Consider the following 27722-nt stretch of genomic DNA (forward strand, 5'->3'; position numbering starts at 1 on the left):
GGTGGCGGCTAAGATCCTCCAGGGAGGAGTCATCCCCAGATATGTCAAGGTCAGTGGACTATATTTAGAATATCTCTGAAGACGGAATGTGGATGAACCTGTTCGAATATGTAAGACAGTTTGACGATGATTCCTATCCAGTTTCTGAATATTCATTTGTAGATGCTAGAAATAGTTCTGTTGGAGGGTTGTGGTGGTGGTGGTGGTGGTGGTGGTGGTGGTGTCAAGGGTAGTGGTGTGGGTAGATGGCTTGTGAATCTGTTCAAAATGGTTTTCTGACTTTATTTCGTGTTGATATTACTTACCTATTTCTCTTTGTATTTACTTATTCTTTGGTTCCTGTTATGACCAGGAGCGGTACAGCAGTTTCGAAACTGGCATCGGAGCCAAGATTGCAAAAGGAGAAGCAACCCTTGAGGATTGCGAGGTAAGTCACAAAACAGTATGAATCGAGTTACGGGAACTGCCAACATTGTTTTCTCTCTTTTATGCACCTTTTCTTAAAAATGATTATGTGGAACTCACAATCAGAAGTTCTTGTCTCGTCTGCGTTAAAGACAAAAACAGGAAGGAAGAAAAATAGGAAGAAAATGTATCTAAAAGACTTGATTTTTTCGTATTACAATGAAAGAAGATATGTCTATACAGGTTTGTCTCAACGTCCGAGATCTTACTCTAAATTCAGTTCTTCTCACCGGCATTCTGGAGGATTCAAGGCTGAAATCAGTATTGATTTAATTGGTGGATAGATTGCACTGATATAGGAAAATCGACAGCCATAGCGCGTTTTCATCGCAATGGTACATGGCCCCCCAAAAATCTGATTTTGTTGTTTGCTCGAAATTTCAGTTTGGAGTTAGACATTGTGTCTGGGTTTATTTTCTTAGAAATACGTGGCGGAGAACGGAGAACCACCCAGGCTGTCCGGACAACAGGAGCATTACGAGAACATGTTGAACTACTACATCTAAAGGAACACCCAACAGAGCAGCAACTGATGATGCATTCGATGCTGATAATATTGTGCGAACCAGAAAACCGGCTGTGCCCTTGGTTTATGCATAAAAGTTTGAAGAGGATCAATTTGTTTTTGACAGGAAAGACGTTGTCATTGAAGAGAATTTAAAGAAGACAAAGTTTAAACAAAGACCTCAAGGAAGAAAACCCCTCAACTTACACTGTCATTTGCACACAAAAACATGATTGGGCAAGCAGAAAGAAAACTAGACGCACATGTAGTTCAATAAAATGGAAGCCTGTGACAGAAAGAGATCTACTGACAGGGGGTAGAAACAGAAATAGCTTGCTGAGAATGTTAAATATTTAACCCCACACAAGGGAATCTGTACAGAACTGAACTGTCTTTAACAAGTCACATAGCTCGTTTTCGTGTGAAACATCCTTGGCTAAGAACACAGTGAACGTTAGCACGTTTTCGTCTGAAACAGCCTCTGCTGAGAACAAATTAAAAACTAACGCCGCTGTTTGTGGTCTTTAAACATACCTACCTGACGTAATACCATTTGACCACGATTATTATTATTATTATTACGATTGCTTTATGTTCGAGACTGAAGCAGTTAATTTTCAATTTTGCTAGTCGATTGTGTTCCTTTTCTTTTATTATCAATTCATACTCTGCTTTATGCTTATTATGTGCCATTTTCTGATATAAAATCTGTTCCACGCTTCAGCTTTCATTCTGTATACACTACCTTCTTTGCGGTGTTTTTTTCCAAAGTCTATTATGCATCTCGTTTGACATTTCTCTCACTGTAGTTTTAAGAAGTAATTAGGAGTTAGTTATTTCTAGCTGCTGTTATTTCTGTGATTACCTTCAGTAGGTTCATATTGTAGGAATTTCTTTGCAAGTTCATGCTGGTGAAAATATGGTACTGAGTGTATGTTGCCAAATGAAATGTACAATTACCTGTTGTGCGAACAAAATACAAATCTTTCACACCAATTGCGTTTTGTTACGGTTCACTGGTTTTGTCCTTACAGGGCCCATAACTGTTCATTACTTATTGACGAGCCGCAGAAGCGGCGAGTCATATGGTCTCGGCTCGAAAGCTGTCTGTGGAGGCTGCGTGCTATATAATAATTAGCTGACCTGCTGCGCGAGCAGTCACTGCAGAGTTTTGAGATAACTTTGTAACACGTTTTATTTTATGCTCCTCAAGAATACAACTTTGGGCAACGTGCCACGTAAAACTACACGCAACAAGGATTCAGTAGGTACCAAACATGCCTTGGTCAGAAGTAGAATGTAAATGAATCTTTATAAAGAAGTAGGCTACTTCAAACGACAGCCACAGCCACGGTTGGGTTCACGGCATCAAACCGATGCGACTCTCCGTCATATCATACACGTAATCAATCAAATAGATGACTAATAAACATGTAAACTACATGTATACGTCTATGGTCGGACATAAGAAAGGAGAGCTTCCCCCGGGCCTGTGCATGTGTTGTTCGTTGTGCGTGTGTAAATGTACACAACAAACTGACGACAAAACTGAGACAGACCTCTTTCGCTTCAGTCTTGCAGAATTTAAAGACGAATACAGGTAGAGCGTGCATTATACTAACTGTTTGGTAAAAGTATCAAACGTTTCTTTTTATAAATAAGTGGCAGGCTTACAGGAATACAAAGAGGCGCAAGTTGAAAGTAATGGATATATCTCTGGAAGATGCCATCAGTCCAAGTTGTCAAATGAAATCAAAGATGACAGAAACAGAAGTTTTCCATACAAATGTTGGTGTTTCAAAGGAAGTTTGCATTCTTTCAGATAATGATATAGACGAGGTGGCTGTTTGTTATGAAGTTTCAACAAGCCAACATTCAAATGATTTTACTTCATCTACAGATTTTCTAAATTCAGCACTTCATAACTGTCATTATGAACTTGGAATCAGAGAGAGACCGTCTTTCCATTGTCATTCATGCCATAGATTTTTGTTTCAGAATCAATGTTTCACATGGCGTTCACAAGAGAGCATGCGAAGTTTCCGACAGTCTTTAGGATTTGTAAAAAAGGCCGTGTTTTGCTGTACATGCAAAAACTACCTGTCAAAAGGGAAAGTGCCTAACAGATTGCAACAACATTCCTATTTTAAGCTCAGCCACACGCCGACATGGAAGTTCAATGGTACTTTCAAACTTGTTCTTCTCTTCGTCGTATTTGATTTCTTTCTATTTTCATAAGTCGAGTGCATATGATTTCGGCTCGTGTTCATCGTGAGATGGACTTAGTTTCTTGTCTTTGAATTGCTCAGCTGTGTGTGTGTGTGTGTGTGCGCGCGTGTGTGTGCGTGTGTGTGCGTCTGTCTGTTTGTCTGTGTCTGTGTGTGTGTGTGTGTGTATGTGACTTGACAGTACACCGAAAGTGCAAGTGCCGAAATTATGTAGCCAGGACATTGCGAGGTCGTGATGTTCGACCGACAGAACAGAATACACAAAAAATGTTCTGCCGTAGGAACAGCACGTCGACATTTATGTTCTCTCTCCAGAACGATGGCTCTCAGTCTTTACACTTGTGAAATCATTCATTGATCAAAACTTGCTTCCCCCTACTTGGCTTCTTGTAAACATTCATTCATCAAAAGGTGCATCGTCCCAATGGGCTACTTGCTAAACTTTCATTCATTGATACTTGCATAGCTCTACTTGGCTTCTTATAAAACATTCATTGATCAAAATTTGCATCACCCTACTGGGCTTCTTGTAAAACATTCATTCATCAAAACGTGCATCGCCCCAATGGGCTACTTATTAAACTTTCATTCATTGAAACCTGTATAGCTCTACTTGGCTTCTTGTAAAACATTCATTCATCGAAACGTGCATCGCTCCACTATATATATGCTACTTGTAAAACATTCATTCATCGAAACGTGCATCGCACCACTGGGCTACTTGTGAAACATTCATTCATCAAAACCTTCATCGCCCCACTTAGTTACTTGTGAAACATTCATTCATCGAAACGTGCATCGCCCCACGTAGCTATTTGGCTAAGAAACCTATCTGTAGATGATGACAATATTCAGTTTTACTGCGGAATAACGGAAATGCTGCAGACAAACGGTTTTTATCTTGTGGAATAACCGAATTTTTGTCATCATTCGCGGCAGCATCTTTTTTACATTTAGTCAAGTTCTGACTAAATGTTTTAACATAGACGGGGAATCGAGATGAGGGTTGTGGTGTATGTGTGTCTGTCTGTCTGTCTGTCTGTCTGTCTGTCTGTCTGTCTGTCTGTCTGTCTGTCTGTGTGTGTGTAGAGCGATTCAGACTAAACTACTGGACCGATCTTTATGAAATTTGACATGAGAGTTCCTGGGTATGATATCCTCAGACGTTTTTTTCATTTTTTTGATAAATGTCTTTGATGACGTCATATCCGGCTTTTCGTGAAAGTTGAGGCGGCACTGTCACGCTCTCATTTTTCAACCAAATTGGTTGAAATTTTGGTCAAGTAATCTCCGACGAAGCCCGGACTTCGGTATTGCATTTCAGCTTGGTGGCTTAAAAATTAATTAATGACTTTGGTCATTAAAAATCTGAAAATTGTAAAAAAAATATTTTTTTATAAAACGATCCAAATTTACGTTCATCTTATTCTCCATCATTTTCTGATTCCAAAAACATATAAATATGTTATATTTGGATTGAAAACAAGCTCTGAAAATTAAAAATATAAAAATTATGATCAAAATTAAATTTTCGAAATCAATTTAAAAACACTTTCATGTTATTCCTTGTCGGTTCCTGATTCCAAAAACATATAGATATGATATGTTTGGATTGAAAACACGCTCAGAAAGTTAAAACAAAGAGAGGTACAGAAAAGCGTGCTATCCTTCTCAGCGCAACTACTACCCCGCTCTTCTTGTCAATTTCACTGCCTTTGCCATGAGCGGTGGACTGACGATGCTACGAGTATACGGTCTTGCTGCGTTGCATTGCGTTCAGTTTCATTCTGTGAGTTCGACAGCTACTTGACTAAATGTTGTATTTTACGCGACTTGTTTACATTTAGTCAAGTTCTGACTAAATGTTTTAACATAGACGGGGAATCGAGATGAGGGTTGTGGTGTATTTGTGTGTGTGTGTGTGTGTGTGTGTGTGTGTGCCGGTGTGTGTGTGTGTGTGTGTGTGTGTGTGTGTGTGTGTATTGAGTTATTCAGAGAAACTACTGGACCGATCTTCATGAAACTTTACATGAGAGTTCCTGGGTATGATATCCCCAGATTATTATTTTTTGTTTAAATGTCTGATGATGTCATATCCGACTTTTTGTAAAAATTGAGGCAGCACTGTCACGCTCTAATTGTTCAGCTATTTTCAAATTGGTTGAAATTTTGGTCAAGTAATCTTCAACAAAGCCGAGACTTTGGTATTGCATTTCAACTTGGAGTCTTACCAATTGATAAATGAGTTTGCTCATTAAAGTTGTCATTAAAATCGATTTTTCGCACACAGATTTTAATTTGATTGCATTGTATTCCGCGTCTTCTCCTGAATTCAAAAATATATAGATATGTCATGTTTACTCTAAAAATGTGTTCAGAATGAAGGAAAAACGTTTAGTAACTGCTACGGACGCGTGCTTCGCGGCGGCGAGCGTGACCCGTCTCGGTCTTCAGTATGGTTAGCCGAGACTATCTGAATGTAGTCTCGGCAATGATTGGTTTGTGGTGTTGATCTTGATATGACTAAATGTTTTTTATCGCTTCACGCGACTTGTTTTCATTCCGAAACCAAACAGTTTTCCGCAGAATAACTATGTTGAGCTTTTACCGTGGCATTTTTTTGCATTCAATTGTAACTGTTTTTCTGCGGAAAACCAATGTTCCCGTACCCCCCTCCCCCCCCCCTCCCCCACAACCCCAAAATAGCTTGATCCAGATCAGCGTCTGGTCCAATCAAAAAGTGCGTAGTCAATCTACTTGGCTCGTGCTGAGGATGAAATTTTATTTTTCAAAAGTGTTCAAATGATGACCCTTCATCGTCTATTCAGTTGTTAAGTATTTTTCTCCCGCATCTACCCAAGAACAGAACGCAACTACTCAACTGTCATTGTTGTGACTTGGAACTTGGAACTTCCGGCCACGAAGTATGCATTCATTTGGCGCTGTATTCTGGGTAATTTTGGACGAGTCCATCTCTTAACAGCGGGGCCGTGAATGGTGGTCGTCATCCAGGCTGTGTCTTACACGCCTAAGCCTGCTGTCTATGTTGTGACAGTGCCTTCTCCCAGTATAAGTCCTCTCAATATCCTCATTAAAGTCTTGAAGATTAAAGCCTTTTTCTTAAATTGGCAAGTACTTTATTACCACTTGGCACTGAACATGGTACTTTGCCAGGTGCGAATGTGTGCCAATTTTCAAAATTCATTATGCAGGCTACGAAGTTTTGAGACAACCCTCGTACTTGTGTTATTCTACCCTAGGAAAGAGAAATCAAAGGCGATTATAATGCAATATATTGGAGATGGAAAATTGAGGGAAGCTGACACTGGCGATCAAAAGTCCAAGAAAAAAGTATCCCTTGGTATATTACGCACACGGGCAGCAATGCATGCTACAGCCCACTCATTATTTTCGCAGCTACCCTATTAGTAAGTCATTTGTCATTCCTTATTCGCACAGTTTCTTTGCAGCTCTCTGAGAGCCCGATTGTTGTTCTTATCGAACGGAATAATAATTATTATTGATTTCTCAATAACCGCTCCGTGTGCGAACGGAGAGTTTCCTTTCAGGCTGGGCTAGTGATTTCCCTTTGCTTCGATCATGCCTTTATCGGAGGTGAGGTTTTATTTTTCGATACTTTAATTTTCAGAGAGTACAGTCAGATTTGTTAATAGGCTTATTCGAGGAATTGGAGGTAAGCTAAAGATGCTTGTGCTATTGCGTTGCTGTTGTTCTTGCTGCTTATCGTGCTTATGTTGCTGCTGCAACTTGTATCACTAGCCTATTGTTTACAACGGTGAATTTGTATTGTTCGAGACCGATTTTCATTTTAGTGCTCGTGGTAAATATTTTATGTACATTCAAACCATTTCAGTTAAACTTTAGTTTGTGTAGTGCTACTGTCGTTAGTTTTGTTGTTGCAAACCACACCGTGTCAGAATAAGTCAACACATTATGTGTGTGTGTGTTTTCGGGGAGGGGGGGGTTGCTTGCCTCTCTGCCTGTCCGCTTGCCTCTTTTCTGTCTGTCTGCCTGTCTCTGTGTGTCTGCCTGCCATGGAAGCCTTTTAACTAACCGAAAGGTAAGTGTTCTTAGAGTAAAACACACTGTCCTTGTGCCGTGCGGCAAATTTGCAAAACCGAACGATACACCGATCACTGAACTACAGTCATTATAGTGTCAGACCATGCTCTCTTACGTGGCTTTTAACGACGTAATAGTAACTCACTCACAATTATCGTAAACCTTGTCCGTTTCCAGACTGCCACACTGTTTTAATGCTATATATGTTGTGTCTCGAGTTTACTTTGACCTATCGTTCAAAGCAGTGCATACACATAACTCGGCAGGGAGAGGAAGAAAATGTGACACACACAAAAAAGAACAAGAAAAAAGAAGTTTTAAGCGATAGACATTTAAGGATGCATCGCAGGCGACTTCGTGTTCCACGAATTACGTAAGTACACAATGTAACGTAGGTTATTGACCATGTTTTTGTTTTTTTAAATGTCCCGGTTTTTATTTTCACCTTGAATTAGTAACAGACATTTGTTTTCTGGTGTCTGAGCTAGTTGCAACCTTTGCTTTTGAAGTGTCGTTTTCGTTTGATGTATCTGTAACACGAAACAATTGATTGAAGCTTGTTTAAATATAAAAATTATATATTAACAAAAAAACAGAAAACAAATCAAAAACAACATGCCAGTGACACAACTTTCAACAATTTGAATTCTTACAAATACGCAATAAAATGTAATCATTGTAATCATTGTAATCATTGCTATTTTCTGTGAAGAGTAAAGACCTTCATCACAGTTTCCTATTTTGCAATATACGGATAGACATTCGAGCTTAAAGGCACAGTAAGCCTCCCGTAAACCATCACAGATACTGTCAGGCTTTTACACACAGTACAAACACCCTTCCATTTGAACGCTCACCGAACGGGAACATCCTAGGTGCCCTACGTAAAGAGCGAGCAATTTTCAAAGAATTAAATTTGCGGATTGTCTCCTCACACAATCGGACCGTGGTGCGTTTTGGCGCTAGACCTAACTTTTAAAATCTAAATCAGTAATAAGTTGACAGCTTGTTACACAAACATTCTTAAATCATAAAAGAATTCTTTTTTCATTAAGACAAGATCAGTACAATTTAAAGTTTTCAAAGTTTGAAAAAAGAAAAGCCCAGAAGCAGGGTCACGCAAGGTCGTGGTTCTCGTAGCAGACGACGGTTTATGCCTCTCGCCAGTTCCTCTGAACAGTCAAAAGCCATCGCTAGAGTTCTTGTGAACCACAGCCGTTTGTTTCGTGCATAGTCAGAGGTACATAATAACGTGCTATTGCAGATAAGCTCACAGCGAATTACAAACTGACGACTACATTGTGAAAAACGGAAACGGGATCACACGGGTTCACGATGGTTCAGGGGTAAGATAAACCACGCAAAAATAAATTCTTTGAAAATTGCTCGCTCTTTACGGAACATCCTAGGTGTTCTCAAGCGGTGAGTGTTGAAATGGAAGGGTGTTTGTCCTGTGTGTAAAAGCCTGACAGTATCTGTGATGGTTTACGGGAGGCTTACTGTGCCTTTAAAGTTTAAACAAGTTAAAAGAGGACTGAAGAAGTGAAAACAGAAAATAAGTAATTATGTGAAACTCCTTCGTACAATAAGTACAAACTTCAAGTTCATAGACACAGACGTAAACAAATATTTAATAAAAACGTCTGCGTCTCCCCCCCCCCCCCCCTACTCTAGCATACATTAAATATTCAGCAAGATCAGCTAGTCTATGCTTGAAATGTACCCAACGGTCGAAATTTGTTTTCCCAAGAAGAGGCCGTTTCTTTTCAAACACTGCACTTACGAACATGTGAAGAGCGGACACTAAGTAAGGTCAGCGTGAACCCCAGACGAAATGTTAATGCCTTTGTAGCGGCTTTAAACTCATGAATACATTAGAACTGTCTGTGTAGGATCTGAAGGTCGTGAAGTAAGAGCTAGTTTGATCGACAGCTGCTAAACAAACACTCTCGTAAGTTGTTAAATTAAGAGACAGCCACGAGGTCTTCTCTTGTGATTGCTATGAGAGTAAGTTTGTGTTGTTCCACAAGTTAAAGGGAACATTCCTCATTCTCTTTCGTCCAAGTGATCGTGCTTATCATTACAGATCTGTTCCGGCTTTGACAAGAGATAAGAACTTTCACTTAGACACACACACAACATCAACAGAGCCTGGCTGCTTCCTTTCCAGGGTCGGAGTTTTTGGTTGTTGTATTCATTGTGTAGGTGACATCCATGTCGATCTGTTAAACTAATTCTGAAAACAAGCCTACCCTGCAAAGAATGCGCACACGCTGATAATGTTTGGTATGTGTCGAAGTAAAAGGATTCTCTTATTCCAAGCGAAAATATGCTTATTCTAAGTGAAGGTATGCTCTTATTCCAAGTGAAAGAATGCTCTATTCCAAGTGAAAGGATTCTCTTATTCCAAGTGAAAGGATACTCTTATTCCAAGTGAAATGATGCTCTTATTCCAAGTAAAATGATGCTCTTATTCCAAGTGAAAGAATGCTCTTATTCCAAGTGAAATGATGCTCTTATTCCAAGTGAAATAATGCTCTTATTCCAAGTGAAAGAATACTCTTATTCCAAGTGAAAGAATGCTCTTATTCCAAGTGAAATAATGCTCTTATTCCAAGTGAAAGAATACTCTTATTCCAAGTGAAAGAATACTCTTATTCCAAGTGAAATAATGCTCTTATTCCAAGTGAAAGAATACTCTTATTCCAAGTGAAGGTATGCTCTTATTCCAAGTGAAATGATGCTCTTATTCCAAGTGAAATGATGCTCTTATTCCAAGTGAAATAATGCTCTTATTCCAAGTGAAAGAATATTCTTATTCCAAGTGAAATGATGCTCTTATTCCAAGTGAAATAATGCTCTTATTCCAAGTGAAAGAATACTCTTTTTCCAAGTGAAAGAATGCTCTTATTCCAAAGTGAAAGGACGCTCTTATTCCAAGTGAAAGCCTGGACAGACGTGTGGTGGTCAACGTGATTGTGTACGCGGGAAGGACGCTTCCTTTATATATATATATATGTTCTGTGGCAGTATACGGAGTTGTTGTGTAAGTTTTCGGTGGTGAACTGGGCTGGGGTGCACGAACCGAAAGTGGAAGCCACCCGAAAGGGAGAGAACAAACTGCGGGGCCTGATTTGTTGAAATCACAACAATTCTCAATGTAAACCAACCCAAAACCGCATCTGGCTCCCACCCGGTTGGTAACTTTCTCGTGTACCTCGGCCCTGGTCACTGTGTTGACAAGAAGATTGAATGGCCAAGAGAGTGTCAATCAATCGACGCTGAGTGACCTATCCAGGACGCAAGCCTGAGCGAAGTTGTTTGGAGACCCTGAGATCAAGAGAGTGTAGCCGTATATAGTTATAGCGTAATGAAAGAGAGAAAGAACAATGTCTCGAACGTTTGGCCAGTTGTACAGGGACAACTCTACAATACGTACTTTCTTTGTTTCATCAGCCGGTCGTCAGATTATTAATTTATTTCAATAAAGACATGAACTGCAAAGCTATCTTTATGTTCAAACTCGTCCCTCTAAAATCCGTTATCCAATTCTCTAACCCCTACCCCCACCCCTCCTCTCAACCTCCACCACCACCACCACCACCACCACCACCACCCTAACCCCCTTGCAAACCCCCACCCAACCCCCGCTTCTTTACTCTCAACCCCTGCTATTACTTACCCCTCTGTTAATCCCTCCCGACGTGTCTTCAATATTATTCGTCTGGCACACTAACCTATTCAACTTGGAATTATCTACTTTAACATCCTGGTGCTAATCTCTCAAGCGCTGTGCATTTGAAGAACAGAGTCTTTCATCTATTGTTCGAACGTTCAATGACCGATCAGAAACTTGAACCAAAGACCGTGTCCTTATTGGAGGCGGTGGATCAAGTTACAGACGATTTTTTCTTAAAGGGATATTTTCTCGTCTACAAACGTGCTTGTTTTGGTACAGTAATGCCAAAGAGATTGCATATCATGCTGCAAATTTGGACGCCTTTCTCATTTTAGACGTTTGAATTATAAGGCATTTTTCCGTTAGTTGAGTGAAGAAGTGATTTTGCTGTTGGAGAGTTTTGTACCGGACAAGCGTTAAAGTTTCATCATTAGTCGTTTTTCACCTTTTGCTTCAAAGCGAGTCAGTTCCAAAGACACGTTACACTATTGTAAATTTGAGTATTTAGACTGAAATAGATATAACGTGTGTTTGTGTGTGTGTGTGTGTGTGTGTGTGTGTCTGTGCGTGTGTGTGTGTGTTTGTGTGTGTGTGTGTGTGTGTGTGTGTGTCTGTGCGTGTGTGTGTGTGTGCGCTTGCGTGTGAGTGTGACGTCACGTTTTTGCTTGATGTAAACGAAACACGTATAATACCGCTATAAGGGCGATTCTCTCCCTTTGTTCTTCACAAAAAAAGAGAGGATCAAATAGTATGTATGAATATAATGTAGACGAGCACCAATAGGTTCATATCACTTGATGACGCACATGCACGGAAGCGGAACGTTCGAGGATCTTTGGTTTGACTTTGAATGTTTTGTGGTGTGGAAAAAACAGTGGGTATAATTACTGGTATTAAAAAGAACATCTCTTAACCTCGTGAGGACTACGTGGTCAGTGATCAAGTCAGATTGGGGCAGGTTAGGTGCGGACGAAATGACAAAGAATTATATTCAGTATATTCACTTGCTGACGGCACAGAACAGCGAACAACCATCCAGAAAAATATCAAATAGTTCGGTCTTGCCGTTTGTTGGACATTTTCGCTACTGGAATGAAAGTCATTATTGTTATCATTGTTTGTTTGTTTGTTGGTTTGGTTGGTTATTTACTTGTTTGTTTGTTTGTTTGCATGTTTCTTTGTCTGTCTGTTTGTCTGTCTGTCTGTTTGTCTGTCTGTCTGTCTGTCTGTCTTTCTTTCTTTCTTTCTTTCTTCTTTGTTGTTGTCTTTTGAATAATATGGATGAAAATGAACGTACAAATGTTGTTTTGTAACATGAACACTAAACAAAATTATTAAACAATGGCGACTGCACGTGAGAGGGAACAATAAAGAGACCAAAAAGCAATGTACTCACGTTAAAATGACGAACACGGAACGAATAACAGCGACGTTTCGATCTAAGGGTCTTTTTCAGGCACAAAAACACAAAAGTACACACACAAAAAAGAAGAAGAAAGACGATAGAACAGATAAAGAGGAGAATAACTGACAAAACAACTGCACTGCACAAACCAACAAATGACAAAGACAGAGAAGCAAGGGAAGCTACTTCTTAAAAAGCTAAAGCAGATCCAAATAAAACGTGACTTTCAAGCAAATGATATTCGTAGATAGTAAACAATGTGCCCAACATGAAAATCAGGTGAACAACCGTGTAGGAAAAAGGTTTATTTCCAACAATGAAATAAAACGTAAAGTGAATCAAATAAATGTTGATAGCGAAGATTGCCCCAGTAACGCCCTACTGCGATCTTCAGGCCCCCCCCCCCCCCCTTCTCCTTATCACCACCGACACTCATTCCTTCCACTAATACCCACTATTATATGTACGCACAAGACATGTGATCTGTCATTCTGCTAAGTAAGGACTAATCTACATTTATGTTACAGTCCTTAAGAGGTCGTATGAGAGCTAATGAACTGACCAGGGATATTTTAGAACCTCTCATAATTATTTCAGCCTGAACGTTTTTCTCCTCGGTTGGGTTTTGTGTAGGTAGATATCTGGTCACCCGTGCAAAGGGTCGGGGAAAATTTATGTTTCGTTTTGTTGTGCGCCGCTCGGAGGTCTATACTTGTATTCCATTATAAGCACTAGATTCAATACAGGCAAAAGACTGGACAAGTTTGAAGTCTGCGCCCCCTCCTCTTACCATAGGCCCAAGAACAATCGATTAAAATGTATGAAATGGAGACATAGCTAGTGTGCTTTATTATACGAACATCAGAAGGACGAGTAAGCACATGATCAACAGAACAATAATCACAGGAAAACGACCTGCTTTTCTGACTGCATATTTACCTATCTACCTACAAACCTATCTATCCTACCTACATACCTATTTACCTTCCTACCAGATTAACTGATTAATTAAGCAAGCAGGCGAGCGATCAATCAACCAACCAGCTCTAATGCAACTAATTGATACATAAAATACTAAAATTAAAGCGGCAACAGAAAATGAAAAAATTAAATTAAGATAACAAAATAAAAAAACAGCATCAAGAAAATTGAAACGTATTTTAAAGCGACAGTTAAAAGTATGTAAGCATGTAAAGCATGCAAACCCAGAACTAAAGCAGTTAAGATTTAAAAACAAAAAGTTGCATCTGCATGAAATAAGTACAGCATATAGGATGAACCACGATAAGCGTATAGCTTGTTGTTGATCCTAAACATGCTTAAGCCTAAAAAAAAAAAATAGGTGTGGTTACGGTAACCCGACCTACCCTATTTTTAGGGGCCGACCCTAAATAACTTTTTATTACATTTGTCAAAAAACCCAAAAAAAAGACAAGAAAACGAGTGCAGAAAACGCAATGAAAGCGAAAGCGCTCAAGTCGCACACTTATTTCCCTGTCAAGTAGGTTTAATTTGTACACATTAGAAAAAAAAGTTTAAAAAAAAAATGTGATTGCCTACCTTCCTACCCTATTTTTTTGGCCATGTTACCGTAACCACACCTATTTTTTTTGACCTTATCATATACTATATCCATACATTGTTGAATGAAACACTGTTTAAACCAAGTACACTGTATCAACAAAACCGAGTCGGCGTTGAAAGCTTCATTGTCAATGGGTTGCTATATTGTGTAAATATGTAAATACCCCCTATATCCTGTCATAAAGTCTGACCAAATCTGAGGTGGTAGGCTGAACTGTTTTCGCAAACAAATGATTTGCATTTAAAGGGCCTGATTTAATTATAAAGAATAGGATCAGCATGTAACATTTCTGATTCATATTTGTGATGAGGATCCCAATGTCATACCCGTTAGTCACTTGGTTGCCTAATGTCAATAAGAAGCGACCAGTTCAGGTGTTTTTTGTCATTTCATAATGTCATTGTCCAGAAGCGCTGCAGCCAATACAAAAAGAACCCCCCGCGGGTTAGGGGGAGTCCCATATTGGTTGGGACGAGAAAGAATTTACCCGATGCTCCCCAGCATGTCGTAAGAGGCGACTAACGGATTCTGTTTCTCCTTTTACCCTGTGATAATCCTCACAGCAACACAGTAACGCTAATGTCTCCCTGAGCTCTCCAACCTGAATTAAACGCCCTCCCTTGGTGTAAAGGGTTGTCTTTATGATGTTATCTTTCATCAAGAAAACGTAGGATTACGCTCCAAATCCCACAGCGAGATAATTTCGTTCGGGGTCTTTTCTTAACGTTCTGCATGTACTGGATTGCTCGATCGCCCTGACATAATCGAAGAGCTTACCGATCGATTTTTACCGATATGTTTCTTGACAACGTCTCGGAGACACATTGTTATACTGAGAGAGAGAGACGCTTTGACACTTTATTGTCATTAGCTAATAAACGCCTTATAGACAAGGTAAAACAACAATTTCTGCATCATTCAAAAAAGGGGTAAAGAGAGAGAGAGAGAGAGAGAGAGAGACAGAGACAGACAGACAGACAGACAGACAGACAGACAGACAGAGAGAGACAGATACAGAGGCATAGACATACAAACACCCACACACAGACAGACACAGACACTGAGACACAGACAGACAGACACACACAGACACACACACACACACAACGTGCGGGCGCGCGAGGGTGTGAGGGCTAGTTGGCAAAAGAACCTTTGCAACATTACTTTTATTGGAATTTGATCATGGTTGAGAGATATAGCCTACACACTGGCAGGTAGACATAGGCGCACGCACGTATATCACATATTTTTGAAGCAGACAGCGGGTCACACACGGACACGCAGAAACATAGACATATAAACAGACCCATTTACGTACGTGCAGACAGACATATACCCCTTCCTATAAACTGCGACTGCCGCCAAAAATTCAATCGCCTGTGCAATCTACCCGCGGTGTGGTCTTTGGACAGCTGTGTCTGTGTGAGTGCAAAGTCGTCTCCCGTCAAATCCACCCCCCCCCCCCCCCTCTCCCCTGCACGACATCGGCTGGAGGTGACACAACGCTTTAGTCAATACTGAAGACAAAAGATCAGACGAACTACAAGTCGACGCCTATTAACCAGTGTTAGTTTTATCTAGCGATCCTATCAGGATAGGAGGCTACAAGCTTATACAACCCACCCACGGCAAAATCTTCTGCCAGGCAAATGCTGGGGTGAAGCATTTCATTCCCAGAGTGTTGAGTTACGATAAGGCAAAAAAAAAAAAATTGTCTGTTTAGGGTAACCCGACCGACCCTATCGATTTGGCGCCGACCCAAAAACTTTTTTTTGATTTCAAAAAAAAAGGAAAAAAAAAAGAGGTAAAAATGCTAAAAAGATACATTTGGCGTTTCTTTCTCTCCCTTTCTCTCTGTTTTATTTATACGTTAGTTTTGAAACATGTATTCATCAAATATAAGAAGTGAATGTTCAGCCAACATAGCATTTACAAAAAAAACAAAAAAAACAAAAAAAAACTTTACCTACCTACCGACCCTACTTTTTTTGGTCATGTTACCCTAAACAGACAATTTTTTTTTTTGGCCTAAGGAGAAAGGTTCTAATGTATGTCTGATTGGATTTTTATGTGTGTGGATTGGCGGTGCTAAATCAGGTAATAGATTTTTACCCTCAAGCATTTTAGTCTAAGAGTGTGTAAGCTTACTAAGAAGGAAGATTCTAAATGAGATCCTGATTGGGTTTTATGTGAGAAGATTTGTGCTTGGAAAACAGGTAATAGATTTTTGCCCCAGGTGTGTCTGCTTTTGTCTGTCCTTGCGTTGGTTTATTTATGAAACAGTGGGTGAAATATGACAATTTGCTTCATTGCTTGTTCAGCCTTTCTGGCTGTCTTTCCTTCATAATATTGTTGTTTAGTTGTGGTTTTTTTCTTCATTTTCCTTTATCCTATTTGGCCCTTCGGGACCGATTAAATGTCGTTACCTTTCTCAGTTAACATGGCGGCCTCCGTGTTTGAAACTACTTACATTTTGGTCTTTCACAGGAAAGCGGAGAAGGTTTCCTTCATACTAAAGGCGTGTTTCATGTACCACTGTATATATACCACTTACCGTTACAATATATTTTGGGCATTTTTGGTCTTCTCTATTCCTCTGTTTTCAAAGATTAGAACTTTGAATTTTTAATGTACCAAATTCATTTAATTGACAACGAACACTGGAACACGGTCATACACGTAAAAATCCACTCGTGCAAAAACATGAGTGAACGTGGGAGTTTCAGCACATGAAAGAAGAAGAAGAAGAAGAAGAAGATCACTAATCATTACCGAATTTGGCACAGTCATTAGTTATCAAAATGTAACTGATTGACACAATTCATACTTCGTATAACATATTATTAAACAGTTTTGAAACAGACAATTCAAAGGTAAAGCAGTAGACAATTTTTGTTATAATGTGTCCACATAGATGTCGGTGTGCTTGTCCGATTGCTACAAAGTATAAATAAACAGACAAAATGCTACAGTCGATTCTTTCCTTGCAACCACTTCTCGAAAGCGATCACCTGCCCACAGCGACCACTCCTTTGGATCCCAGACGAATTTTTCTTCTATTTATCTCACCTATCCCTGGCGACAACCTGTATATAAAGACCGCTTTTGGTCGGTCCCTCGTTGGTCGTTATAGACAGGTTATAGACTGTAATTGCTACTCTCTCTCAAACTGTGTTTCGAAGTTTTGCAGGCCAAATCATTGTTGTATCAAGATAGATACAAGATACAAGATACAAGAAGTTTTATTGTCCTCATCAATACAAGGAAATTTGGCATGTGTGTGGCAAGACATAATACACTGATACATAGACATTTACAAAACACAACTGAAGTTCAATATCAGCACACCCTTACGCAACATACCCACTACTTCAGACACACAGGCTACATGTGCCCCTCGGACGTACGCAACCCACAATTCACCCAGCCATACAGCTCCACATGCACTTACTCATTCATGCAGCACTCTAGCACCCGGCCATGTACAACTCACACACTGGAACCCTCATACGGCTACATATTGCATTATAACACCCGCACAAACATTACAACCTCAAACATCGTACTAGATCTACAACTAACAAGCATACATCCACTATCATGCACCGAATACATCATCATACGTGTTAACAACCAGTATCATAAGCAAGGACTAATATATCCCTGGCTTGAAATGGCAGTGGAACACTATTGACACAAGACACAAAAGGCATAAGTTTGTCCTTTGTACGTAGTAGCCTACTTGCGGACTAGAATGACATTGATCAAGGAAGTCAACGAGAGAAGACTTTGACGAACAAAGAACCGCTTCACAGCGCCAGTTTTGCATTGTAAATCGTGAAGCACAAGTTGTTTGTCCAAAGCCACAGGTGTCTGGAATTCAAATTTGGGGATTATGTTATAATTACCTGCAGAGAAGATGCCTTGACTTCTTCATGTAGAATGTATAGCACTTCATGATATTCGTCCTTTAAATCTCTTTTCTTTCTTATAAAGTTAAAACTTATATGTTCAGTTAGTTATTGTCTTTGTACCTGAGGTATTGAGTATTTGTGTATATTCAGTCAATACTTGGCTAAATGAGTTAACGCGGGCGAAAGAGAACCTTTAAATCCCTAGGTATGAGTGTGCTTGCTTGCGAGCTTACGTGTGTGTGTGTGTGTATGTGTGTGTGTGTGTGCTTGCATGTTGTGTGCGTGTGTGCGCGCACTAATGCGTGTGTGTGTGTGTTCGTGCACATAGGGCAGGCAATAAAAAATCCTTCCTTATTCTTTCATTCTGTCGACGTGGCTCTTTCAGAATCACAGACGCATCAGGAAAGCCAGCAGCTAGCGGCAAAGGAGCAGCACCGGGCAATATGAGCACAGCGGTCAGACGACAGTCAATTGTAGACCACGGAGGGGCGGGGGGAGGGGGGACGACGACTACGACGGCAGCCGGCAACATCCACAGCAGCAGCCGCACAGCACTCATCATGACGTCGGCACAGAGTAGACGTGTGTCGTTTTCCCAAGCTCCCCCCATCAGTGCTGTCAGCAGGAGCTATGAGAACAGCTACAAGACAGAGCCGGTGAGTGGATCATGGTGTGTGTGTGTGTGTGTGTGTGTGCGTGCGTGTCTGTGTACAATGATGTGTGTGCGCGCGTGCGTGCACGTGTGCGTGTGTGTTCTGTGTGTGTGCGCGCGTGTGTGTGTATGTATGTGTGTGTGTGTGTGTGTGTGTGTGTGTGTGTGTGTGTGTGTGTGTGTGTGTGTGTGTGTGTGTGTGTGTGTGTGTGTGTGTGTTAGTTACAAATTAAAGAACATCCAAAATAGTCTGGAAATACGTGTGTGTGTGTGTGTGTGTGTGTGTGTGTGTGTGTGTGCGTGTATGTGTGTGTGTGTGTGTGTGTGTGTGTGGTGTGTGTGTGTGTGTGTGTGTGTGCATTAGTTACAAATTAAAGATCATCCAAAATAGTCTGGAAATACCCCAGTCAGACTGGAAACGACAACTTGACCTTCAGTTCATGCACAAATGAAATGTTTATTAATCTTAAACTTTCGTAATACCACCACTAGGGCACAAGCACCGGAAGCAGATAACATTATAAAGACAACCCTTTACACCCAGGGTGGGCGTTTAATTAAGATTTGAGAGTAGGGGAAGGGCTCCTAATATGGACCGGCTCCTAATATGGACCACCTCCTGTTCTGACAAACTAACGGCGCTAGAGCGCTAAAAACAATTTCATTCGCTGTATTCACCCTCTCTGGATAACTTGCACATGTCAAAACAGTTGCAGAAACACAAACCTCAAAACCGTTAGCCTTTTTCTCTTTTTTTCACTTTTGGCAGCGTCCACTCTAAATTTGCCGCCTAAAACGGACTCGTTTCTGTCCACAGCCAAAGCTGTTATCACACAAAAATTGCTATTTATGACAGCTAAGACCGTATTTGTTACATTTTAGCAGTTTTGACCCCGAGTTTCTACTGCAAACAAAAATAATAGCAAATTCTCAAAGTATGTGTGAGTCCCATAATATGGACCACCTTCAACAAATCGAAGAAATTAAAAGCTAAAGGTTATTTTCATTAATTCATTAAGAAGCTTGCTGAAAATAACCTATAACTAGCCCTCGAGATTTCTAAAAAAATATAACAAATAGTCTCCTTTTCGTAGAAGTTCATAATTTCACTTATTTTCACTCTGTTTTTGATAAGCTTCTTTAGTTTCCTGGTGTGCTTCAAATAATGCTCTCATCAACCCGAAACAGATAAATCTAAAGCATCTTTTAATTAGTCTGACTTGTACACTAAGTTGTATCATGTTATTTTGAAGAATAGGGGACTTTTTACGGTGATTCGTGAAGGCCGCTTTACTGGTCCATATTAGGAGCCTGGGCGCCTAAAATGGACCATTTGTGATTTTTTATGTATTTAATTTGTGCTGAAAATCTATCAAAGCTATTTTACTCTAATTAGGCCTGACAGTTAACCTAAGAGAGAAGGACTACCAAACACAAAATGAAACTTCTTTGTAAGAAAACAAGCTAGTTATCAGCATGAAACAAAAAAGTGGTCCATATTAGGAGCCCTTCCCCTACCTCTACACACGCGCAGGCTGTATTTATGCCACACATAAATTATTGTGTTTATGCTGATAAGGGAGATAAGCACACAGGGCTGTTCGTGAACTGAGGTGAACTGTCCTCCCCTTCACTGCCCACCCCGTATGTAATACGTGGTCATTTTCAGTTTGTCGTACGCCCATAATCATACGTGGGATTTGTGTCAACAACATTTCAGGACATTTCTGAAAACTAAATGGGAGGTAACCACTGTCCAACAACTTGTAGGGGTTCTAAACAGTTCTTTCCCATAGACCGTTCGGATAAGTTGCTAAAGTTGCTACCACGTGTTAAAAATGCTGTTATACTGTGGCAGTGAAGGGGTTAAATTGGATTCAACAGTCGGTATTTATAAACTGCAACGTCAAAAATAAAATTTTCAGATCAACGTCAAACAAAACAACAGACAGACAGACATACAGTCGGACAGACACACACACTCCACATCACACACACACACATACACACAAACACACGCACACACACACACACACACACACACACACACACACACAAACAAACACACACACGAGCACACACACACACACGAGCACGCACAACTACCACACCCCCACCCCATGTCCATGACATTACCCACCCACAGCACGAAATGGTGCGGCTCGTCAATAAACAAACCATACACTTTTTTCCCACTTTCAGGAGAAGGAGTTCTCCCCAGCAGCAGCCAAGCGGGTGATACGGGAGGTGATGGAAGCCATGCTCAACGATCAGAAATACGACTCCGCCACCTGCAACCAGCTCACCCTCACAGTAGCCGACGTCATCAAGAAACGCGTCAAAGAACTGGGTTTCGCGCGCTACAAAATTGTAACGAACATTGCCATTGGTCAAGCTGACGAAACGAGCGTTGCCTTCGCCAGTCGATGTGTGTGGAACGTCAATTTTGATTCGTTCGCCGAGTACACGTACAAGAACGGAAGTCTATTCGCTGTGGGACTTGTGTACGCGCTCTATTGTGACTGATGATGGTGAACAGTTATAGGGTTGTAAATGTGTATGTTATGTGGACTTTGCAATAGTAGATTTGTGTTTGCTTTTTTGCTTCTTGTTTTACATTAAAAGGAATTTTACCTTGAAATAAAGTATTGAAGCGCTCAGAACAACAGCCTATTGTGTGTGATAGTAATATTTTATAGCAGTAGCAGCACGACAACAAGAATGTTCGTCTGAAGGACTGAAACCTCTCAGTGTCAAACGCGCTTAGAACTGTACCCACGGAATACGCGCTATATAAGCTTCCTATTGATTGATGATTGATTGATTGAGTGTCATCTACTCTTATAACATATTGGCAGAATAACAAATTATGCACTCAGTCTGATCTGAGAGGTTGTCCAATTGTTCAGGGATCACATGATGGGTACACAAGTCAACACTGATGCGATCACACGGAGACAGAGGACGAAAAGACGAAGAACTTGACGAGGACTGAGACGGTAGAGATTGAGACAGAGTACGGGAAGATGGAGGACAAAGAGACGGTAGAGATTGAGACAGAGTACGGGAAGATGGAGGACAAAGAGACGGTAGAGATTGAGACAGAGTACGGGAAGATGGAGGACAAAGAGACGGTAGAGATTGAGACAGTACAGGAAGATGGAGGACAAAGAGACGGTAGAGATTGAGACAGAGTACGGGAAGATGGAGGACAAAGAGACGGTAGAGATTGAGACAGAGTACAGGAAGATGGAGGACAAAGAGACGGTAGAGATTGAGACAGAGTACGGGAAGATGGAGGACAAAGAGACGGTAGAGATTGACTGAGACAGAGTACAGGAAGATGGAGGACAAAGAGACGGTAGAGATTGAGACAGAGTACAGGAAGATGGAGGACAAAGAGACGGTAGAGATTGAGACAGAGTACGGGAAGATGGAGGACAAAGAGACGGTAGAGATTGAGACAGAGTACGGGAAGATGGAGGACTGCAAAGAGACGGTAGAGATTGAGACAGTACAGGAAGATGGAGGACAAAGAGACGGTAGAGATTGAGACAGAGTACAGGAAGATGGAGGACAAAGAGACGGTAGAGATGGAGACAGAGTACGGGAAGATGGAGGACAAAGAGACGGTAGAGATTGAGACAGTACAGGAAGATGAAGGACAAAGAGACGGTATAGATTTAAGACAGAGTACAGGAAGATGGAGGACAAAGAGACGGTAGAGATTTAAGACAGAGTACGGGAAGATGGAGGACAAAGAGACGGTAGAGATTTAAGACAGAGTACGGGAAGATGGAGGACAAAGATACGGTAGAGATTGAGACAGAGTACGGGAAGATGGAGGACAAAGAGACGGTATAGATTTAAGACAGAGTACAGGAAGATGGAGGACAAAGAGACGGTAGAGATTGAGACAGAGTACGGGAAGATGGAGGACAAAGAGACGGTAGAGATTGAGACAGAGTACGGGAAGATGGAGGACAAAGAGACGGTAGAGATTGAGACAGAGTACAGGAAGATGGAGGACAAAGAGACAGTAAAGATTGAGACAGAGTACGGGAAGATGGAGGACAAAGAGACGGTAGAGACAGGGATCGCGCTGAGCTTTTTAAAAAACGCGTAAGTCATACGCAACGAAACGAAAAAAACGCGTCACGGACCAATATTTTTGCGTACTACGAAAACACGTACAGACACAAACAAAACACGCACGAAAGACTTAAAGACACTCCTTACCTAAATACGGCGAGTTTTCCTGTCGAACTCCGCGCACGCCTGTCGAATAACACCCCTGCTGTCTCCAACCTTCGGGCCTTGCGAGTTTGTTTCCCGCTCTAATACGACTAGACACACTTTCCGCCTTTTGGAAGCGCGAGATGGGAGAGCAGCTAATGTCTGTTTCATTATCCGACAAGACATTATCTGGTAATACCCTCGTTACGTTCGTTTGCGATACTTCGACTCTGCAAAAAGAAACGGACTTTAGTTTTGACGCGCAGATTTCATGTGTGTCATCACTTCTCGAGCCCTATAGTCAGTTTCAGGATCGGGTGATTATTAAGTCAGAGCAAAAGCGCTGCGTGAAGACAAGAAAAAGTTACAATATTTTTGCGTATGGCTTACGCGGCGCGGCGAAAAAAACGCGTCAGCGACTTTTAAAATGCGTCAAATACGCAAAAATCGTGCGTAAACGCGATCCCTGTAGAGATTGAGACAGAGTACGGGAAGATGGGGGACAAAGAGACGGTAGAGATGGAGACAGAGTACGGGAAGATGGAGGACAAAGAGACGGTAGAGATTGAGACAGAGTACAGGAAGATGGAGGACAAAGAGACGGTAGAGATTGAGACAGAGTACGGGAAGATGGAGGACAAAGAGACTCGACGGTAGAGATTGAGACAGAGTACTGGAAGATGGGGGACAAAGAGATTGAGACAGAGTACGGGAAGATGGAGGACAAAGAGACGGTAGAGATTGAGACAGAGTACAGGAAGATGGAGGACAAAGAGACGGTAGAGATTGAGACAGAGTACGGGAAGATGGGGGACAAAGAGACGGTAGAGATGGAGACAGAGTACAGGAAGATGGAGGACAAAGAGACGGGAGAGAGAGGACGGGAAGATGGAGAACGAAACCGGATTGTAAGGATTGAGACAGAGTACGGGAAGATGAAGGACAAAGTGACACAAAGAAATAGAAGAACGACATGAGACTAAAGACGGGAAGAATACAGGACAGGAACACACACACACACACACACACACAAACACGTGCGCGCGCGTGCCGCACTCACACACACACACACTTACACACAAACACTCACTACACTACTCACACACACACGCGCGCGTGCACTCACACACTTACACACACACTTACACACAAACACACGCACACTGACACACACAAGCGCACCCCCCCCATTACACACACACACACGCGCTCGCCGGCGCAAACACACACACGACTTGCACATATCCATTAGAACACACACACACGCACACACACACACAGAGACACACACACTACACACACACAAACACATACGCACGCACGTGCAGACAGGCACACACACCTACAAGCACACATGCACGCTCAGTCACGCACACACATACGCACACACACACACACACACACACTACACACACACACACACACTACACACTACACACACACACACACACACACTACACACACACACACACACACTACACACACACACTACACACACACACTACACACACACAAACACATACGCACGCACGTGCAGACAGGCACACACACCTACAAGCACACACGCACGCTCAGTCACGCACACACATACGCACACACACACACACACACAAACACATACATACAAATACACACATACGCGAGCGCGCGCGCGCAAATACACACGCACGCACACAAAGACACTTTAGAACAGACAGACCCAAACAGACAAACACATACCCCAATTATTCTATTTCTCTGTTGAAGATGTGGAAGCCATTTATTTAAAGGGAGAAACACTCTACAATGGCTGACTTACGGTTATCCATAGAAGGCTTTTAAATATTTCAAGAATTTTAAGGCAATACATTTTAACAGTGCCTACGTGCGTGCGTGCGTGCCGTGTGCCTGTGTGTGTGGTCTCTATTCCCCACGACGATCTCTTTGTTCTTCTCCACACCGGTGTCAAAGACAAGCTTATCTTTGACCAGGGCGAAGATGTATGATTTGATGTTGATAGTACGTACAAGGCTTTTCGATGAACTGTCACATTTTACCCCACATGACAATGAAAACATCATGTAATTTACTATTTGTGTGCTCCTCCGAAAGCGGCGTATGGCTGCCTAAATGGCGGGGTAAAAACGGTCATACACGTAAAAGCCGTGGGAGTTTTAGCCCATGAACGAACAAAAAAACAAACAAACTATTTGTGTGTGTGTGTGTGTGTGTTCATGTAAGGGTGTATGTGTTTGACTATGTGCATGTGAGGTTGTGTGTGTGTGCATGAATGTTGTGTGTGTGTGTGTGTGTACGCACGCGTGGTCTCTATCACTTTGTCACTACTTCTTTTTCTTTGTATATCTGTGTATGAAGTGCTCTCTCTCTCTTTCACTGTTTCTCTCTCTCTCTCTCTCTCTCTGAGCCTATGTTGCCTCTCTGAAAGGGGTGTATGTATATGTATGTGTGTGTGTGTGCATCGGTGTGTATTTACGTGTGTTAGTATGTGTATGTGTATGTGAGAGTGAGAGAGAGAGAGAGAGAGAGAGAGAGAGAGAGAGAGAGAGAGAGAGAGAGAGAGAGAGAGAGAGAGAGAGAGAGGCGATTTGTCCTTCGTTGGGGGTATGCAGTGCCTTGGCATTGCACGTCTACTTAATGATTCGTATCATAGGAGTACTTGAAGTGACTTCCACAAGAAGCAAAAACGTAGAAATAGCTATTTCATCCCATTTGTCCAGAATAGCTATTTCATCCTATTTGTCCAGATAGTAACAGATGACCAGATACTACCGTAACAGGCGTCTGTCTTGGAAGTCCTCACCACGCAGGATGTGATGTCATACGAAGGCCACCTTCAACACACAGCGTTTTGGTGGTCCCGAGGGTCATCCTGCCATCGCAGGTACAACTGTAGCTCATCGTTCTGATCGCATGAATATCTTGTACTTCTTATTACAATATTATGGGTAGCACTAATGCAATTGTCCCACATTCGCATCACCAAAGTTGTCACTTAGTGAGCAACAGCCATTTTGAGCAAACATTATCAGTCCGGCTTTTCTTTTGTTACCACCGAATGTAAAACTAACAGACCATGCTTTCAAGACCGGGTGCATTAAAGAGGATTTTGTGTGACTGCTCTGTGTATGTGTGCGCGTGTGTGTGTGTGTGTGTGCTGGCGTTTGTGAACTGCCCAACACAGACATAAACTTGGCTTCCTTACGTTATATGTCCGATTCACACAAAGAAAGAAACGTTCCTGCCAATAGAGACATAGACAAAACATAATTGCCAATGCACACACACACATACACACACAGATGGATACACAGACAGACAGAGGGACAATACACACACACTTTCTCTCACACATACTACCATGCACACACATACGCACGCACGCATGTGCACACACACACACACAAACACAATTTTACATCACATTGTATAATATCAAATTGTACTGTTTTCATCCTCCTGACAAAAAATGCTTAGTGTAGTAATTTCCGCTCAAAATTTAACAAAAGGCGCTACAAGTTAAAAACACAGTTTTGTTTTAATCTATCAATCACACTTTGACAAGCAAGAGACAATATTAGCAGGTACAAAATCAAATATTCGATATGTTTTTTCAATTCATTCCTGTGTGCTCAAAGTATCAAGACTAGCTTTGTAGCTGCCTCTTGTAGCTGTGGTGGTACTCCAACACACACAAAAATCATACATGTACACAAACATAAATGAGTTTCCAAATAATCAGAAACATGCTACAGGGTGACACGAAAAAAACAGATCCCACCAAAAGTTTAATATTTTCTGAAATAATCAGCCGATTCTTTTATTTTTTCAGGTGAGCCAAGCTGAAATGATGTTCTAACAGCCCACCAAGTTTGAGCTTCAAGATGTCATGGACAACGGAGCATAAGACATTTATAGTCGAGGCCTATTTTCGGTCGAATTCTATCCACGCTGCTCAACTGGAATTCAAAAGACAGTTTGGACGTAGAGACTTTCCTGTTAAATCAGTTATCTATGGATGGAGGGATAAGTTCAGAGACCATGGGACTGTCAATAACCTCAATAGTAAAAACCCTAACAGGGGATCCCACTCTGGTCGACCTAAATCAGCAAGGACACCGAGGAATATTGATTCAGTCAGAGAGTCTGTTGTGCGCAGCCCGAGCAAATCTGTTCGCCGGCGAAAATAGGCCTCGACTATAAATGTCTTATGCTCCGTTGTCCATGACATCTTGAAGCTCAAACTTGGTGGGCTGTTAGAACATCATTTCAGCTTGGCTCACCTGAAAAAATAAAAGAATCGGCTGATTATTTCAGAAAATATTAAACTTTTGGTGGGATCTGTTTTTTTCGTGTCACCCTGTACATTAAACAGTTCTGATAATGAAGCAGCTGCTCGACACATAAACATATTCACCCTCTGACTTTTCTTGTTTTTCTTGCCACAATACTTAACATTAATCTGAATTTTTTTGTTCCCTTCTGCAACACCACCCACCCCCTTCCCCCTAAAAAAAACCACACACACACCAAAAACATGAAGCATGTAAAGAAGAAAAAAGATTTGCATGCAATAGTGATAATATTAATAAAGGATCAAAACAGTAACACATTTTTCTCTCTCTCCGATCTTTTTGCTGCTTGTCTTACCATACATGTATGTACTACCAAACAGTAATACAATACAATGTAGTACATGTTTCTTGCTATCATGCAACACCAAATCTGTGATGCATGTACAGACAAAAAAGGGTTTCAGAATAGTAACAAGAAGGGCAAAGCCCATACGACTCACATGCTTTACACATTTTTCCTACCAAAATGCATGTGACCTTGACCCAAGGTCAAGGTCATCCAAGGTCATGCAACACAAAGCTGTTAATTCAAGACATAGGAAGTACAATGGTGCTTATTGGCTCTTTCTACCATGAGATATGGTCACTTTTAGTGGTTCACTACCTTATTTTGGTCAC

The 27722-nt window shown here is 41.3% G+C and overlaps 4 protein-coding genes across 6 annotated transcripts in view; all 4 read left to right on the plus strand.

Moving 5' to 3' along the window:
- Positions 1 to 1966, plus strand: part of LOC138966913 (xylose isomerase 2-like) — a 15234-nt gene extending 13268 nt beyond the window's left edge. The window contains exons 13-15 of the mRNA XM_070339310.1: positions 1 to 49; positions 353 to 427; positions 888 to 1966. The exon at positions 1 to 49 is cut by the window's left edge and continues 31 nt beyond it. Coding sequence (XP_070195411.1) covers positions 1 to 49; positions 353 to 427; positions 888 to 971 — 208 coding nt within the window. The 3' untranslated portion in view covers positions 972 to 1966. The remainder of the gene's footprint in view (positions 50 to 352; positions 428 to 887) is intronic.
- Positions 1967 to 7551: 5585 nt separating this feature from the next.
- LOC138966914 (dynein light chain Tctex-type 5-like) lies at positions 7552 to 21187 on the plus strand. Of its 3 annotated transcripts, XM_070339313.1 has the most exons (4): positions 15439 to 15646; positions 15984 to 16047; positions 18250 to 18520; positions 20719 to 21187. In XM_070339313.1, exons 3-4 carry the CDS (start codon positions 18308 to 18310, stop codon positions 21040 to 21042), a joined length of 537 nt encoding a protein of 178 aa, XP_070195414.1. In that variant the 5' UTR covers positions 15439 to 15646; positions 15984 to 16047; positions 18250 to 18307; the 3' UTR covers positions 21043 to 21187. The 3 variants fall into 3 exon arrangements, with proteins under 3 accessions (XP_070195413.1, XP_070195414.1, XP_070195415.1); XM_070339312.1 differs by lacking the exons at positions 15439 to 15646; positions 15984 to 16047 and adding an exon at positions 7552 to 7654; XM_070339314.1 differs by lacking the exon at positions 15439 to 15646 and having other exon boundaries at positions 16034 to 16166.
- Positions 21188 to 21859: 672 nt separating this feature from the next.
- On the plus strand, positions 21860 to 22380 carry LOC138967739 (uncharacterized). The gene is made up of 2 exons (XM_070340393.1): positions 21860 to 22058; positions 22301 to 22380. Exons 1-2 carry the CDS (start codon positions 21860 to 21862, stop codon positions 22378 to 22380), a joined length of 279 nt encoding a protein of 92 aa, XP_070196494.1.
- Positions 22381 to 22402: 22 nt separating this feature from the next.
- LOC138967740 (testis-expressed protein 44-like) lies at positions 22403 to 23409 on the plus strand. Its single transcript, XM_070340395.1, has 2 exons — positions 22403 to 22600; positions 23227 to 23409. Exons 1-2 carry the CDS (start codon positions 22403 to 22405, stop codon positions 23407 to 23409), a joined length of 381 nt encoding a protein of 126 aa, XP_070196496.1.
- The last annotated feature ends 4313 nt before the right edge of the window (positions 23410 to 27722 follow it).

The sequence above is a fragment of the Littorina saxatilis genome, linkage group LG5 (assembly GCF_037325665.1).
Source record: "Littorina saxatilis isolate snail1 linkage group LG5, US_GU_Lsax_2.0, whole genome shotgun sequence".
Taxonomy (NCBI): domain Eukaryota; kingdom Metazoa; phylum Mollusca; class Gastropoda; order Littorinimorpha; family Littorinidae; genus Littorina; species Littorina saxatilis.